This window comes from Colossoma macropomum, unplaced genomic scaffold (genome assembly GCF_904425465.1).
Source record: "Colossoma macropomum unplaced genomic scaffold, Colossoma_macropomum, whole genome shotgun sequence".
NCBI classification, from domain to species: Eukaryota; Metazoa; Chordata; class Actinopteri; order Characiformes; family Serrasalmidae; genus Colossoma; species Colossoma macropomum.
Genome location: NW_023494805.1, coordinates 29,931,424 through 29,949,037, shown reverse-complemented (window position 1 = coordinate 29,949,037; position 17,614 = coordinate 29,931,424). Strand labels below are relative to the sequence as shown.

General features: G+C 37.7%; 1 protein-coding gene across 1 annotated transcript; it reads left to right on the top strand.

Annotated features, from left to right (window-relative positions):
• Nucleotides 1-2,029: 2,029 nt before the first annotated feature.
• cunh4orf48 (chromosome unknown C4orf48 homolog) lies at nt 2,030-5,814 on the top strand. Its single transcript, XM_036596215.1, has 4 exons — nt 2,030-2,171; nt 2,382-2,544; nt 3,007-3,095; nt 4,882-5,814. Exons 2-4 carry the CDS (start codon nt 2,433-2,435, stop codon nt 4,951-4,953), a joined length of 273 nt encoding a protein of 90 aa, XP_036452108.1. The 5' UTR covers nt 2,030-2,171; nt 2,382-2,432; the 3' UTR covers nt 4,954-5,814.
• The last annotated feature ends 11,800 nt before the right edge of the window (nt 5,815-17,614 follow it).

Here is a 17,614-nt window from a genome sequence, read left to right as displayed (position 1 = left end):
GTGCTAGGTATTGTAGGCTAGTGTATGAGGTCATTCAGAACATTAGATGCTGTAAGACAGTTTATGATGTCATTTAGAACAGTGCACTGTTCTAAATGACCTCATACACTGTTCTATAATACCTAACACACTGTTACAAATGACCTCATACAGTGTTTTATAACGCTAAGACACTGTAACGTTAAGTCCTTTCCATAAAACTAAACACATTTCACTACAATACTTAACACACTGTACTGAAATACTAAACACACTGCCTCATTGTACCCAATCAAGGTCCCATGATATCTGAATCCACTCTGCCATTTTCAGTATCTTCAGCTGGGATCCACAGAAAGCAAAGCAGGCACAACAACTTTTTTAGACCAACTGATATTTAGGCATCATTTCTTCAGAGTCACAGCTAAAAGCACTACATTATTTTATTTACATTACATTACTTGTTGTCATTTAGTTTGGTTCTACCACTGTCCAAATATTTAAAGAAAGAAGACTTTCCAAGATTACTGTAGATCTCTCACAATGAAGACAGTTTTGTAAATTTGTAATGAAGAGATATAGATTACCTCCAGTAAATAAATTCGATTTTTTTTCATGTAGGATATTTTGCTTGAGAATATTTTTTTAAGCACATCATTAAGAAGCGCATGACGGACACTGACTTTGCTGACTGAATCTCTCCAATAATACTGTGTTCAGTTTAGTTTATGAGCCTGTACAAGTCTGCAATATAACAGTGTTATATTGTGTAAGTAATATGTCTGATTTACATATAATTTGCATAAGGCTATAACTGCTTTGACCTAATTTGTGTTAGTAGGGGAAGACACCTGTGGGTACTCTCACCCAACACCCCTCTCTTTCTCTCCCTCTACTCTTAGTTTTAGCCTACCTAAGCCTTGTCTTTGTTCAGCCTTTGTGTGTGGGGTTATGTGTGTTTGTGTGAATATGTTGATCTGTTGAGATTAAAATTGAATGCAGATTTAGACGTGTTTTTAATATTAAAAGTTAATTGGTTATAGTGGATTAATGCATGTAATGATTCTAATATGCTAGTCATGTGCATCTTAACAGGTTTCAAATGATTGGTAGAAAGCTGGAAAACAACGACATTTATTTGTATAGCGCTTTTTACAACTAGTGTTGTCTCAAAGCAGCTTTACAGAAAAGCAGTTTGTGGAAGGATCAAAAGAATAAAAAAGAAAAGAAAATAGAAAATAAAAGAAAATAAAAAAGGAGTCCATGTATAGACGTAAGGAACTGAATCTGGGTCCAAGCCCCCCATGAGCAAACCAGAGGCGACAGTGGCAAGGAAAAACTCCCTTGGAGTAAGAGGATGAAACCCAGGCTCAAGGGAGGAACCCATCCTCCTCTGGTCGACCCTCGGATGAAGAGAGAATGACATAGCTAATGAGATTTTATGACAAGATACAACAAAGAAGCTTAGTGCTTGAACATCCTTCAGAAATATTCTGATTAATCCAGGAGGCAGTAATGTAAAGTTAGAACCATGTCATAGGTTCTCTGTCAAAGTGAGAGATAAAGTTCATGATCAGTGCCAGATGCTGGTGGCTCCACTGTGGTAATTCTAGTCATGCAGGCTGACGAGCAGGAGAGCATCATCAGTTCAGGCAGGAGGGACAGGTGATCAGCCAACAGAGATGGAGCTCTGGTGGCTCCCAAAACTATATATCCTGTTAATATGTATTTAATGAGTGTTGTCTTCTCTTTTTACTGGGGTATATCGCATCACTGAAATTATGAATGGGTGTTCTTTATACATTTCTGTAATCTTAGTTATGCTGTGGTAAATTACCCAACAGTAAAATCCACATAGCGCTTCAGCTGTATACTATAGTTCATTTTTCTGTTGTTTTCTTTTCTTTTCTTTTTTGTGATGAGTGGCATCATGTAGCACATACCTTTCTCTTCTATACCCTCAAAGTGGCTCAAATGAGAAAAACTGTGCGGTCGAAATTAATTTTAAAGGGCTAATAACCCACGTGACCTGTATGTTCCAATCAGAGCAGAGAGCGTTCAAAGGGGGCTGAATAAAACATTTCTTGGGGGGCACTATTGTAGTGTGGTGTGCAGAGGACGAGCTGGATTATCTTACAAAACAGCAGTTCACAGATTCACTTGGTTTCGCTGGTTGTCATCTGATTCTACAGGTAAACAGCAGCCTGTTCAGTCTGTCCACAGGGAGCCTCGCACTGCTGCCTGTTTAACTGCCTCTCATCGTCTCTCGCTGTCCGCTTATGTTCTGTACGTTGATAGACAAGCCTGGAGACGGTTTGGAGAAGAAAGGGCTCCGCTATTCCGGCTCTGGGTTGCTAATGTGCAGCAAGTGAGCTCGGCTGTGTTTTCTGTTCTGTTCGCAGGTTTAGCTGCTGCTCCCTGTGTGAGCCTGTAGGCCGCTGAGCTGCTTCACTATGAGGTCCATCAGCGCCGCGGTGATGCTGCTGCCCCTGCTAACGGTCCAGCTGCTCTGTTTCAGACAGATTACAGCCGACCAGGAGTCTGGGACGGTCATTCCTGCAGAGAGTAAGACATTTACAGTATTACCTCTTTGTGACTACTGCTTTATGTTGTTTATATTCACATTGTAAGTCATATTCACACAAAAGACTGAACCTCGAAACAAATAGGCTAGGCTAATTGTCTCTAAACATGCTGAACAGTAACGTTACTGGTGACAGCCAAGTTAGCCGAGGTGTGCTAGTCCATGCTAATATGTCTCTATATTTTTATAAGCACTTACAGCAATGTAATGTAATCAGTGTATTATAAAACCAGTTATAATGGATAAAATGATTTAATATGCAAGTCCTGTGCAATTTCTGTGCAAATGAAATAACTTGATTCCAGACTTTTGAAAACAGCAGTTTACGTTAATGTCATGCTGGTAAAATTTAGATGTGTTTTTAATAAATGAACGGAAAACGTTAACTAGGGGTTTAATTCCCCAAACCTTGTTCAGTTCCTTATGCTGTTCTCCTCTGTCAGGCCGGCCCTGCGTGGACTGCCATGCGTTTGAGTTCATGCAGCGAGCACTGCAGGACCTGAAGAAGACAGCTTTTAACCTGGACTCACGGGTAAGTCCTTTATTCTACAGACTCACTGGCCATTTTATTAGAAACACCTGCCTTGTCGGCCCACCTTGCTGGTGTACGGTCACTTTGTGGTAATCATCTAGCTTTTTTTTTTTATCAATGTTCTAAATCAGCAAAGCTGCTGTGCCTGATACCCTAGAAAAAGCAGTCAGAAGCTCAGCAGTGATGGATGGGGTAGAAGGTGGATGACAAATGCAAAACAGCAGAAGGTCTGCAGTTGTAAAGCTACAGTCATGTGCGAAAGTTTGGACGTCCCTGCCCGACTAATACCCTTTAGATCAGTTTAAGAATCCATCAAATACATCTGATATCAGTCCCAGAACACCTGTTAAACCATTAGAATCCTGTACACTGTGACCCATCAGAAAAAAACTAGATATTTACAAGATATTTAATAACTTTCAGTGATTTTTTCAGTAAGTTGGTCAGTTTGTTTTATTGATTTTTGAGGCGAAAATAAATTAACACATCCTCTATAGAGAACACACTTCTGTACATTTTAAATTAAAATTCCTGTTTATTCTCTAAATTTAAAATATTGGGGAAAAAATAAAAGACATACTGTGGCCTATGCAAAAGTTTTGGCACATTTATACTATAAGTTTATTTTTTTTTTCCCCAATATGTCAAACTCTGCAAATTAAACGCAGTTGTGCACTAAAATTAGCAGGAAGATGCCATATTGAACTTTGTTCCTGTAGAGGATGTGTTAACTTATTTTCACTTAGAAAATCAACCGAACATATTATTTGGGCAGGAGTGTCCCACCTTTTGCATACAACTGTATGTAGTGGACCTCCAAGGTATGTGGTTCTAGTAGAGTGGAAGGTGAGTGTTATAGTTTGTCAAACAATGGATATTACAGTATGTTATAGTATAGGGATTATTTTCAGGGAAACCGTGTTAGTACTTTGTACTTTGTACAGAACAATGCAAAAGCCTTCTGATAAAATGCTCTGTAAAGCACTAGGTCTGGGCAGTAAAGATGTATTTGTTAAAAAAACACATTAGAATAAATACAAATAAATCATTTTGTGATTTTAAGTGCGTTAGCTTAAGTATTGCCAAATCTCTCCTCAAGGAAGTCCAGTATTTACAGTTACTATCCAGCACCTGCTTCAGGTAATCACTCCATTAAATTAAATCTGGTGCTGCTAATGGAATTTAAAAAATCCACACAATGACTGAAGTGCAGTTATAAGTCACAAACCAAACCTGCGTTCTTCTAACTGTATTCTTCTAATATATTGATATTTTTTTACTATATTTATGTTTATTTGTATGTATTATAAAGTCATATATTGTTTTTACTGGGAAAAAACACACCAACTGCCAAAATAAAGTTTTCCTGCCTGCCTAAGAATTTAGCACAGCACTGTACATGTTGATAAGACAGTTGACCCAAAACAATGTGCATTTTACAGCTAATTTTAGACTGTAGAGATTGCAAAGCAAGGTCCACAATAGATTTAACTGCCCCATTTATATTATACAGAGGCATGAAGCATCAAATTTACCTGATTCATATGTGAACATCATTTCCACACTATGAATATATGACACTCTCACACCAACACGATTGTTGCCCAGACAAAAAAAGGAAAGACAAAATTACCTTGATGTAATTTTATTCTCATGATGTACATATCTGAATCAAATCAACTCAATGCCTGACTTTTCAGTATATATTCATTGGAATTCTAAAGTCAAAGACTGTTCCGTGTGAGATGTTTTCTAAACCGTGATTTGTGTGCACTGTGTTCCTCAGACGGAGAGTCTGGTGCTGAGAGCTGAGAGGAGGGCGCTGTGTGACTGCATGCCGGTCAGCACCTTAAACTGAAGCGCTTCAGCATCCATTACAGCACTGCTGGAAAGCTTTCAGGCCATTACACCTTCCTCTTCTATACTTATCCACTTGCGCACTTTTTTTTCCTCTGTGATCTGAGCAACCTCTTGGTTTTGCATTCTTACTACAGAACACAACACAAGCATTTCAAGAACGTGCTGATACGCGTGAGCCAATACTGTCCCAGTGAGTCATATTAGAGTTTTAGCTTACATTTTACAGATTTTATAATTAATGTTGTGGTTATATGTTTAATGTGGATGGTCAGATGTTTCTGTTTCCTGATAAGATGCTTCCCACTCTTGTGGAAAAAACACAACCCACAGCAGATTATTTGCACAGCAGAATCGTTTAGTTTTGTCACTCTGTTTTGCTTCTTTTTTCAGCTAAATGAAAATGACATGGATGACCAATACTAGATATGCACCAGATAATATAAATGTATTTTCATGTAGAGAGTCTGTAGAGATGGAATTCATTGTATTTAATTTGTAATACAATGTGAAATGTACTGGAATGGCCTTGTTTTTAGTTTGTTGTGCATAGATAATTGATATGATATTGATATGAACTTGCATGAAGAATGATTACACTCTAGTTTAGCTGTTTTATATGGAGATGTTCTGTCTGTCGTCAGGCTGTACCAGGTCTAATATTCTGCAATCGTTGGTTAAGTGTAATACAGGTAATGCTGATCTGTCACAAAGCATTAGATCACTGAATGTAGCTACTATAATCGTTGGTTTAGAACATCGATGGCTGTTTTGTTGTTTTGTTGCTGCCTTTTGTAATTTGTAAAGAATTTTCATTTATAACACCAGTGGAATTAAAGTTCATGAGAGCACTGTACACGTGGATGAGAGTTTCCCTTGTGTTATTTATCCATCTATAGAGAACAGCACTTAATTAATGGAGGTACATGTCATCATTAGCAAGCATATTTATATTCCTCTTCTGAAGCAGTTCAGTTTCTCACAGGAAGTGCTGAGTCTTTCTTCACGGTCTGTGTGCAAATTAAGTAGCAACTGCTTGTTTTCACTTTAGCTCCACTGAGTATATATTAAACCAGACACTTCTAAAAGTATCTTCTCAGTCTGTGGACGTAATACATGCTTTCTAGAAATGTAATAATGCTTCATTACTTCTAAGTACAATAAATTAACATAATGTTGATTTCATATGAAAACCTCACCTTTTGATTTTGTTTTTGCACCATTTGAAAATGCCAGCTGTCCTTTACATTTTGTGAATATTATTGTAATGAACAGATCAATAGAAAAGGTCCAACAATACTTGAAATAAATTCTCATTACACTAACTTGCACTAGTGTTCAAAAGTTTAGTATCACTTTCTATGTCAATTAACTTTATTTTTATACTATAATATCTTGTAAAATGTACATTTAAACATCATAAACTAGACACCAACAAGTACAGTCATGTGTAAAACACTAAACACCTGGTCAAATGACATGTTTTGTCTACAGAGAACACACTGCTGCACAAATTTAATACACAATTACTGTTTTGCTGAATTTAACATACTGAGGAAAAAATGAAACAAAATGCGGCCTGTGCAAACGTTATGGCATATTTTATTATGCCATAACTTATGCCTTTATCTTTTTTTATTATTTGCAGAGAATTGTTATATATGTTTCCTGTAGAAATGTGCTAACTAATTTTCAACAAAAAAAAATCAACAAAACATGTAATCTGACCCGGACCAGTTTTTTTTATATGTTTTTCTATATGTTTTATTCACTATGGGAACAACAAGAATGATTTATTTCCATTTTCTGTCATGTTCATGTTCTTGAGATTTGATTACTACTTGGAATACAAATAATTCTGGATATTCATTATTTTATAATTTCATCCTTGAAATTATACAGCGTTCTTAGTACTTTTAGACTCATAGATTTATCTTGTACAGCTGTTCACCTGAGCACATCTCAGATTTCCTTTTTCGTAGCTTCTCAATAATAATTCGAATTGTGGAATTGAACAGTACTAGCACATGATGTTCTTTTTATACTTTTATCTACATCAAATTTAATTTTTATATTAATTAAAACATTGATTCCAAACTTTTAATTTAGCCTATTAAAATATATATATATATATATATATATATATATATATATATATATATATATATATATATACATAGATAGATCGATAGATAGATAGATAGATAGATTTGACAGCTTTAAATGTTTTGTTCCAGTTTTGGAAGATGGCATGTTCTATAGAGGAGTATGAGATAATTTCTTGTTATTACAGTGCTATTAACATGCTATCGACTTTTAGAGTCAACACTTAGACTTGAAGTACAGTTCAGCAGCAGAACACTCTGCTTCTTTAATGAAGTCTTGTAAAAATGCTGACAGCAGAGCTGAGGCACTGCCTGTATTATGTTCATTTTCAAATCAATCAAATCTTTATATAGCACCCTTTGGACAAGCAATTGAAGAAAGTGCTTTACAGATGGCACACAGTTAAGGCACAGAGGCTCAGGAAAGCTAAGCATATAAAGAGAATAATTCATGAGTTAGGAGAACCCAAAGCATATAAAATAGTAGTAGTTAAAATACATATAAAAATACAGGAAATAAATAAGAGAAATAAAAGAACAAGATGGGCCACAGTTGAAGACCATTAGTATAAGTAAAATAATGAAGTAAGATAAGAGAAAGTACCAAGAAAAGTCTTAAGTTTACATATTAACATGTCCACATGCCTCTCTGTAGTAGCGCTAGGTGTTATATCTATACATGATATATGATGACATATCTATATATGATATATCTATATGGGTACAGTATTGGTGTCACAATATTGATTCTTGAGGTGCTGGTAGATAACAAAAACTTTCCTGCAATGTACACTATATGGCCAAAGTTTGTGGACACCTGACCATCACCTATATGAGCTTGTTGGACATCCTATTACAAAACCATGAGGATTAATATGGAGTTGCCCCCTTTGGCAGCTACAACAGCCTCATTTGTGAGGATGGACAAGAAGGCCTGGCCTTATAGTCTGCATTCCAGTTCATCCCGAAGGTTTTCAGTGGGGTTGAGGTCAGGGCTCTGTGCAGGCCACTTAAGCTCTTACACACCAAACTCATCAAACCATGTCTTGATGGACCTTACTTTATGCATGGGGGCACAGTCATGCTGGAACAGAAAAGGGCCTTCCCCAAACTGTGGCCACAAAGTTGGAAGCATATAATTGCCTCAATTGTTTCTGTACACTGTAGCATTAACTTTACCCTTCACTGGAACTGAGGGATCGAACCCAAACCATGAAAAACAGCCCCAGAACATTATCCCTCCTCCCCCACCAAACTTGGCACTATGCTCTCCTGGCATCAGCCAAACCCAGATTCATCCATCAGACTGCCAGATAGTGAAGACTGATTCATCACTCAAGAGAACACATTTCTCTTGTCAGAGTCCAGTGTCAGTGTGCTTTACTCCACTCCAGTTGATGTTGGCATTGCACATTGTGATCTTAGGCTTGTGTGCTGCTGCTCGGCCTTGGATACCCATTTCATGAAGCTCCCGACGCACAGTTCTTGTGCTGATGTTACTTCCAGGCGCACTTTGATTTTGTGTCATCTACTACATCTTGGCTGAGCTGTTGTTGCTCCTAGATGCTTCCATTTCACAATGATAGCACCAGAGCAGATGTAGCAGGGCAGAAATTTCACAAACTGACTTGTGACAAGAATACCACCCTATGACAGTGCCAGTCAGTATAAGTCAGTATACTCTTCGGTACAACCCATTCTACTGCCCATGTTTATCTGTGAAGTTATATGCTTGATATTATACACCAGTTAGCAATGGGTGTGGTTCAAATACCTGTACTCGATAATTATGAGGTGTATCCACATACTTTTGGCCATATAGTGTATTTTATTTACTTCAGATCATTTTGAAAGCACAGTTCTAATTACATAAAATCTAAATAACACTTTGGATAAATAAACCAATATTAAATTAATTTAAAACAATTTTATATAAGTATTAAGGTTTTGAATAGATCATAGTTGTGTTTTTTAATATAAGAAAGATAACAAGTAACAATTTTTTCATAGAAAAATGTAAGTAGATAGCTTTTTCGGAAACATACTTTTGGTTTAGTTACTCGTGCAATTCTTATGCACTGAGCCTCCATTTTAGCATCATTTTAAGAGAAGCAGAACGGTACAGTCAAAACAAGCTATATAATGTTTGTAGGACATTTGTTTAATATAGTGAAACAGTATTCAGGAAGCATTCATTAACTTCATCAATGCAAACTTAATCATCTGATACTGTGATTTCAAGAAATGTTGTAGTATGTTTTGATGAAATGTTGTGATGCTGAATTTTATCAGTACCACCCAGCACTACTCCCTGTGTCATTGTCTGTGCCTTTGGATTGGCAAGCAAACTGGCGCCAGTGCAGTGGAGAGTAGAGTTGTACTGTTATATGTGTCCATGTAATACTTTGAGTGTCCACATGGGGTCAGCCGGACACAGTGGGCCGTGCTAACTCTCTGTCTCTGCATCACTGCAGCACTTCCACCCTGCAGAGCAAGCAAGTTTAAAGGGAAATAAATACATATGGCAGCAGGAACTAGGGGACTTCAGACGCTTGCACAGCGCCCCCTGTTTTAATTTGAAACTGCAGTGGCCTGGCGTGCCTTAGCCTGCCTAAAGCCATCCTCTCCGCAGCAGGGGCAGTGGCGCAGCGAGAAAAAAACACTGTAAACAGAGGGGATGTCCTGCAGACAGCCTAGTCTTTGTTTGCTTCTGTACATATTAGGCTCATTATTTGACATAATGCTGCACGAGGTTATCTGAGGTAAAAGCAGACACAGCAAGACTGTGAGGTGTTAGTGACACTGATGTGAAGGACTAGAGTTCAATGCACAGCCTCCAGCAACGTAGGTTAGCTGTGGCCACTGCATCAACTCAGCAGTCACCCAAATGAGGTACTGCAAGCTAATGGTGATAATTTGGATCTCAAGATAAAAAAGAACTTTTTTGTCATGAAGTAATAAGATAGTAATTATCTTCACTCTGTTTTCTCTACAAAAAATAGAGTGTATTGAAAATACATTACAACATATTTCAATCAGATTTTGTAAATTATCGACAATAAAATTGAAAAAAAAAATAAACAGATTGTGTTAACCCATTAATGTCCACCTGAAAGAGAGTCAAAAAGTATCTGCACTGAAACTTGGTCAAATATGTGAAGTAAAAACATCCTTATTATTATTTTTAACAGTAAATAAACTTTAATACCAGACATGAAATGCACTACATAACCAGGACTAGTGAATCTGATTTGTCTAAACCTTTTCAGAAAACTCTTAAATGTCTGTAAAATTCAAATACAATTAAATGCTAGAGCAAATTTGGAAAATATAGGGTGATATTGTCACACTAGAGATGCACTGGTATGGGGATAGCAATGGGCTCTAGTCCTTCACATCAGTGTCACTGACACCTCACAGTCTTGCTTTTTCTGCTGTTACCTCAGATAAACACATGCAGCATTATGTCAAATAATGAGCATAATACAGATTACAGATCTGCCAGAGCTGTTACATAAACATCTATAAAATGAAGAAATTTAGACTAGATCCATCTTGTTTAACACTACAGAGAAATATAACATTAATTTCTGTTGGGTTACAAATGCAGCCAACTGAATAAAATGCAGACATTCTAGTGCAGTAACCCAGCATCACTTTTAGTGTTTAGCTCTTCCAGAGTAAATTCAACCCATCATCAAATATCAGATAAACCTAAACCTCTGTCTAATGCCAATCATTTTTAAAGCAAATATCAGACATGATACCATTCTGATTACATTGTGCATCCTTAGTCATAACCATCATATTGTACATTATACAATTATACATATTTATATGAACAGAACTGATTGGCAAAAGAAACATAGAAAAGTCTTCTGTAATTTTTTACTTAAAAATCTAAGTGAACATGTAAAATGGTATACATTGTGCAATCACACCATGTAGGCACTACAGAAAGCAGGCTTGGGGGCTGGGCTGACCTGTAACGTCTGTGTGACTGACATAGCCATGCAACACATATGCAAACATGCCTTAAGAATCTTTTGCACACTTTTTGTACCCAAGCACTGGGGCACTGGCCTGTTATCCTTCAGTAATCATGGGTTCTGAATCTGTGACATTAAGTCAGGAGGCTGGTGGGCTGAGCTTTAATTTCAAACATCCTTAGAAATGTACTTGCTGAGAATACTAAACTGAAATGCAGCTGCAGTGCTTGGATATAATTACTTTACAATTCAAGGCTCTGATCTGTATGTGGGCCCACACTTCAGTTCTTCGCTCTCATAACTGCACTGTAGAAAAAGTTGCTTTGAATTTACTTGATTCCAACGTGTATATTGGTTCCACATGAATGAAATATATTACACCAATACACATACTGTTGTTTATTTTGCTTACATTTGACAAGAATTGTAGTGATGTATTTTATTCACACTGAACTGATGTACACATTTGAAACACTTTTTTATATAACAGATTAGTTTCATAGTACTTACCAAATAATAATTCTTAAGAGTAATAACGAAGAATAAACCTGTAGTTGAACCTGTTTACCCTATTAGTTCATACCTGGGCCAGTTCAGTTCCTCACTCTGATAATTACATAACTGACAGATTAGTTTCATAGTAGTTATTGAGTAAATTATAGGAGTAACTCAGTAATAAGCCTTAGATTCATATCTGAATAAAACACCTAGAGTTTTTTTTCACTTTTCACTTTAAGTCAACTATACCGTAAAAAATGGCTCGTCATATCAACCTAAATTACTTCATGTGGCAACAAGCAATTGAACTGGTTTTATTCAACTCACAAAATTACATTTATTGAATTGTTCATCCAAAGTATTTATTTAGGTTGAATAAAACTAGTTAATTTACTTGAAGCCACATGAAGTCGTTTTTTAGGTTGATAGTTAGGCACATAGTTGGTGTCTGAAGTTCACTTCTTTAATTTTGCGCTAGAGCTACGAGGCTAATGTACCTAACAATTATTGAAAGTCTATGTTGCCCAAAGTCAAGCTCCAGTGCAAAACTGCTAACTGGCTGATCAACTATATTTGGGGTAAGGGGAAAACTGTGTAATTTAGATTTTCAGTGAACCACTCCTTTAACAACTGAATCAAATGACAAGGGTTTATAGAGTGTAGTGCTAATTCACTCTCCTCATGAGGATCCTGGCATTCTCCATAAAGTAGCTGTGCTGATACACCTATATACAGACTGAAGAAAGGACAAGAGTTATAGACCAGATCTACTCGATTGGTTCAGTTTCTGTGTATGAGCTTATTTACTGCGGAGTGTCCACATGAATATGAGGCAGCCAGTCATTTAAACTGATATAACAATTTTAACGCCTTAATCCCTGAAAAACTTCAGTATCCATATCTCACAAACATCATTAGTGTGCATGGCAGACCCAACTGGGGAAAAGTGAAAGTTTTTATATAGAGTATATTTGTGTATGTGAACATTCCCAGTCAAATTACGTTTTGTTAATTTTCTAAGTGAAAATAAGTTAACACATCCTCTACAGAGAATAACCTCAACTACTGCATTTTCCTGTACATTTTACTACACAATTTTAACATATTGGAAAAAAATTAAAGAAAATATAAAATATGCCATAACTTTTGCACAGGCCACATTTTATGTTTTTTTCAATATGTTAACTTCAGCAAATAAACACTAATTGTGCAATAAAATATGCAGAAGTGTGACACTTCTGTGAGACATGTTAACTTATTTTCACTTTACAATCGACAAAACGTCATCCTCATCATCCTTTTAAAGTCTCCTTGTGTATTTTATTAGTTCAAAAGAAGTTCAGAAGCTTTGTTGATGTTTAAACTAGACCTGCTATTAGCAGAATTGAATGCAGTATAGGAAAGTGATTGTATTCGCTTGGCGCTAACATAACATAAATCTCATAGAGGCATTAGCTTTATGGTGTGATCATGATTATATCACAAAAAATTTGTTTGTGAACAGTATCACATGCCTTTCTTCTTGTTGTTTTAGGTTGTGCTTTTTTGGGGAGATAATTATTGAAATATATTGGAAAATTCATATTCTGGCCAGTTGATTGTGTACCCCCAGTTGGCATGGTGGACAGGTTGATGATGCAATGAGTCTGCATTCCTCCAATTGCGAGGAGGTGCTCATGAATAAGTAATGCAGGTGATAATGCATTAATTATGCATCCATATTTTTGCAGGGCCCTCAGATGAATTCCCCATTAGCAGTCTGATCTATGAATAGACCTGGCCACGGCCATCTCTGATAATGAAATATTCACTTCACACTGCCATGGGCTATCCAAAGAGAGGGAGAGAGAGGGAGAGGGAGAGGGAGAGAGAGAAAGAAAGAGAGAGAGAGAGAGAGAGAGAGAGAGAGAGAGAGAGAGAGAACAGGGGAAGTTAAAGTCACTCTGGGGGAGGTGGGGTGAGGAGTTCACTGGCAGGGGGTCTGCAGAAGGCAGAATAAATGCCATGGTTGTAGGAATGTGTGAAGCGTGAAAGAGAAAGAGAGGGGGCAGCAGAGGAGGGGAAGAGGGCTGACATCAGTTCAACAGACTGACCATCCAGTTCATGGCCACCGTGTGAGTCTGTGTGTACCCATATGCTCACTGTCAGAACACAACCTTGTGTCTCCATTTTTGTTTTTACACTGTGTCAAAACTGCACCATGAACAAACCAATAGAAATGAGTTAAAATGAAGTTTATCACATTATCTTACACTGAAAGTTACGAACATTTTTCTCTCTGCTGTTAAATGACTGTTTTGGAGATACAAGGTTTGCTCTGGCAGTGACATAATGCTAACTTCACTGAATTACGAAAGTTTCAGACACCTTCACATCTTGCCAAAACTCCACATCTAATTCATGCAACAGAAGCCTGGAACATCAAATTCATTTATACCTTTAAACAAACACTTTAAGGCTTAAATGGGATGTTTCCCTGGGAATTGAACCCATAACCTTAGTGAAGGCATGATTTGTAAATGATGAGGTCCTGGATCACAGAGTAGTGATGGATCTGACAGGTTGATCAAATATAATTTCTGCATTAAATTGCTGGATCAGTGATACAGGGGTGAAAATACTGGAACATGACTTTTAATCAAGGTCAGCATCTTTGGGGCTTGAACCCCAAATCATGATGATGTTAATAAAAAATTCCACAAGTTGAGCGACTGCAGGAACTAGAAGACTGGATGTAAAAAAAAACAAGGCTGAATTCACCTCATCTCTTTCCTTCCTTTTTCTGTTCTCCTCCTCCCTCCACTCCCCTCGGCTCTGTCTGTCTGTCTGTGTGGCTCTTCCAGTCTCCCAGGTCGCAGAATCCGGTTCTAGCCTGTTCTGCTCTCTATCTCTCTCTCTCTCGTGCCCTCGCCCTCCCCTCTCTTGCTCGGAGTGTGTGTCCTGGTGCTACCAGGCTGGTTAATGCCCATGGCAGTCTGTATGGCTGCAGAGGAGAGAGGGCATATTAGGCCCCATCAGCGGGCATCCCAGGACACACAGATTACCAAAAATAAATAAATAAATAAATAAAGCAGATTATTTTTAGAAAATTGAATAAAGTGTTTTTTGCTTGGTTCAAATATGTACATAATTTCCATAGGAATAACACATATTATAAGAAGGTGGTTGTCATACAATCTTCAATAATATAAAAAGTATTTTGTTGCAGATACCTGTGTAAAATAATTGTAATGTGCTCTGAGCGACTTTACAGGTTTTAACTAATTAGCAGGACGCTAGGAAGCTGTAAAAAAAAAGACGTTAACTGTGTACAGAAATATGAACGCAGCTATTGAAGACGTTGAAATAACTGAGAAACTTGTACAGCATCAACATGTTCTAATAAAATTAATTTCCAGAGTTTCTTGTGTTTGAAAAGTGATCAAATCTTGAGCTGCATAACTTCTCAAAAATGACATAAAATAGATAATAACCACATTTTATTTATCATTTAATGACTTCTTGTTGTTTTCAAAATAATTTTGATGTTAAACTTTTAAGAAGTTTTCTATCCATCTATCTGTCTGTCTGTCTGTCTGTCTATCTATCTGAAAGAGGAATGAAGTTCTTTACACTGGTTCAGTCACAGACTGTCATCATTAAAACTTTCACTGGTTAAAATCAATCAAATCAACCCGTCCAACCACAGTACAAAGAGTTCAGAGAAGCCAGTAAAGTTACTAAAGCGCTGTTAAGACAGACTGTGCTGTTCCAACCTTAAATGACACGCACGGTTCTGAATGAACTCAACCTTGAACGGAAGTGTCACTAGTGTGTGTGTGTGACACAGGGACAACACAGGGGTCCATTGAGCCCCATTAACAGATATTCCACACCACAGCACGGCTGGATTCCCTCCAACTCTCTGCAACTCTCCACCCCTCCCCCGTCCTGTCTGTCACACTGCAGACTGGTCCCAGACCAGCTTCCCACCATCTCCCTCCTAACCGTGTTAAAGAAACCCTCCAGATTTTTCAACCTAATCTCAATCTGACGTAGTCATAACAGAAGCCACTTTGTCAGCAGCTTCCTTTCAGCTTCTATTACAGGTATATTTTGAGTCAACAGGATTTCTGTTCTTTGAATGCGTTTAGGAAAACGTGTGCTAATTGCCTGCACGCTACAGATACGTCAGACAGAGATTAGGCTGAAAAACACTCGAGTCATCCTTTAAAGCCTCAGATGCAGAGGTGGACTACTGACTGGGTTAATGGGGCCTCAGACCACACAGCCTGAGAGGGATCAAATACCCGGGACAGTCCACTACAGATGTAAACATTAGATAAATTCAGTCACTGAACAATTACAAAAGTCAAAATAAATGACATGAAGGAAGAAACCTTCTCAGGCCCCTCAAGTTTATATTATTATTGACTTGTGGGACACTGTTCTTGCATTGATTGCAATTTTTTTTATGTCTTTTTAAATTTATTATTTATTTCTCATGTGCTATTGTTAGAGTTCAGGGGTCTCCACAGATGCTTGTGCCCAGGGGGATCAAGGGGCCTTGGTCACACTTCATTTTTATGGTCCCCAGTAGATGGTTTGCAGATGCTTTAATTAGTAACTTTCAAGTAATACTCAGTTAATTATCAACAACATTATAGTTAGGTTTAGGTTCAGAAGTAGGTGTAAGTTTTGTCTTGAAGTTAGGGTTAGGGTCAGTGTGCGAAATACCACCTGGTATTTGAAGGTCCCATGTTGGGTGGCTACTCCAGCGCTGACTGGCTGCTAACTCACTCAACAAAGCAGCGTTGATGCTTCAGTGGCAGCAAAATATGTGTTTTAACAATTCATCTTCTGGAAATGCTCTTTTCTAGTTTGGTAATGCGCTCTTTCACACACTAACTGAGATCTTACACATCTCCTCTTTGTCTTCAATTTGAGAAATGAGTAACAATTCACTCTTTCCAGCTGTCTCTTGGGAAACTGGGTGAGTTTTCAGATTTACAAATATGCCACAGCATATTGTAAAGATTTTCAGAGGTATCCCAGGCATAGTTACAGTTGCTAGGCTGTGAAGGAATAACTGGGTGAACCAGTTTGCTACACCACGACCCTGAAGCAGACCAGTGCTGCATCTCTAGTTAGTTAAGTCTAGTTTGTTTTTGTGTATAATTTTCCCTAACGGACAGCATCCATTTTCAGGGACCTTCAGAATTTTGAGACATTCAGGAGATCCAAGAAGATAATTAGAAGGTCCTGGATTCCCCAGGACCCCTTGTAATTTGCCCTTTAGTTAGAGTTAGGTTTAAGGTTACCGTTATATTTAATACAATCTTTCACACTCAAAGACAGACTGAGCATCTAAAAAAGCATCTACAGTAGACCATCAAAATAAAGTGTTACCGGGACCCATCCCTGTCAAGATGATTATTTTCTCTTTGTTTCTGGTTCTGATGCCAGTCTCCTTAGAAAGTAGGTCAGAAAGTTGCACCTGAGTTCACTTTCCGGTCACACTGAGATGGCTCTGTCCAGTAACGCGAGTGTTAATCCATGTAATCTGGTGCTGTTAGTATTGTAAGGCCTGTATACTCCATATACATCATACCAGACTGAGCCTGTCTCTGTGTTGGAGCTCTGCTGTAAAGCTGCAGGATGGAGAACAAACGCTGCAGGCTTTTGAGATGCTGTCAGGGGCCTGCATTTACCCATGTGACCTCTGACCTTTGCATATTTCAAACAAAAGCACACAAACACACACACGGCCAGTGTGTCATGGAATGTATGACGTTTCTGGCAACAAACTGCTCTGAACAACAGCCAGAAATGGACACATTCCACAGCAGGGCACAATGTCTAGTAAGCATTTGAACACATTCATGTGGACTGAAGGACACACTGTCCTTCAAAAGTTTGGGACATCTTGCATTCCTCTCAAATGTAAATGTTCCCAAATAATGTTTGATATTAATGTTACTTTTGGTTAATTAAGAGAAAACACCACAGGCAGAGATGACCAAACTGTTTCTACTACATTCTCCTAAACTGTGATCATAAAAATGTCAAAAAATGTCAAAACATATTCTGA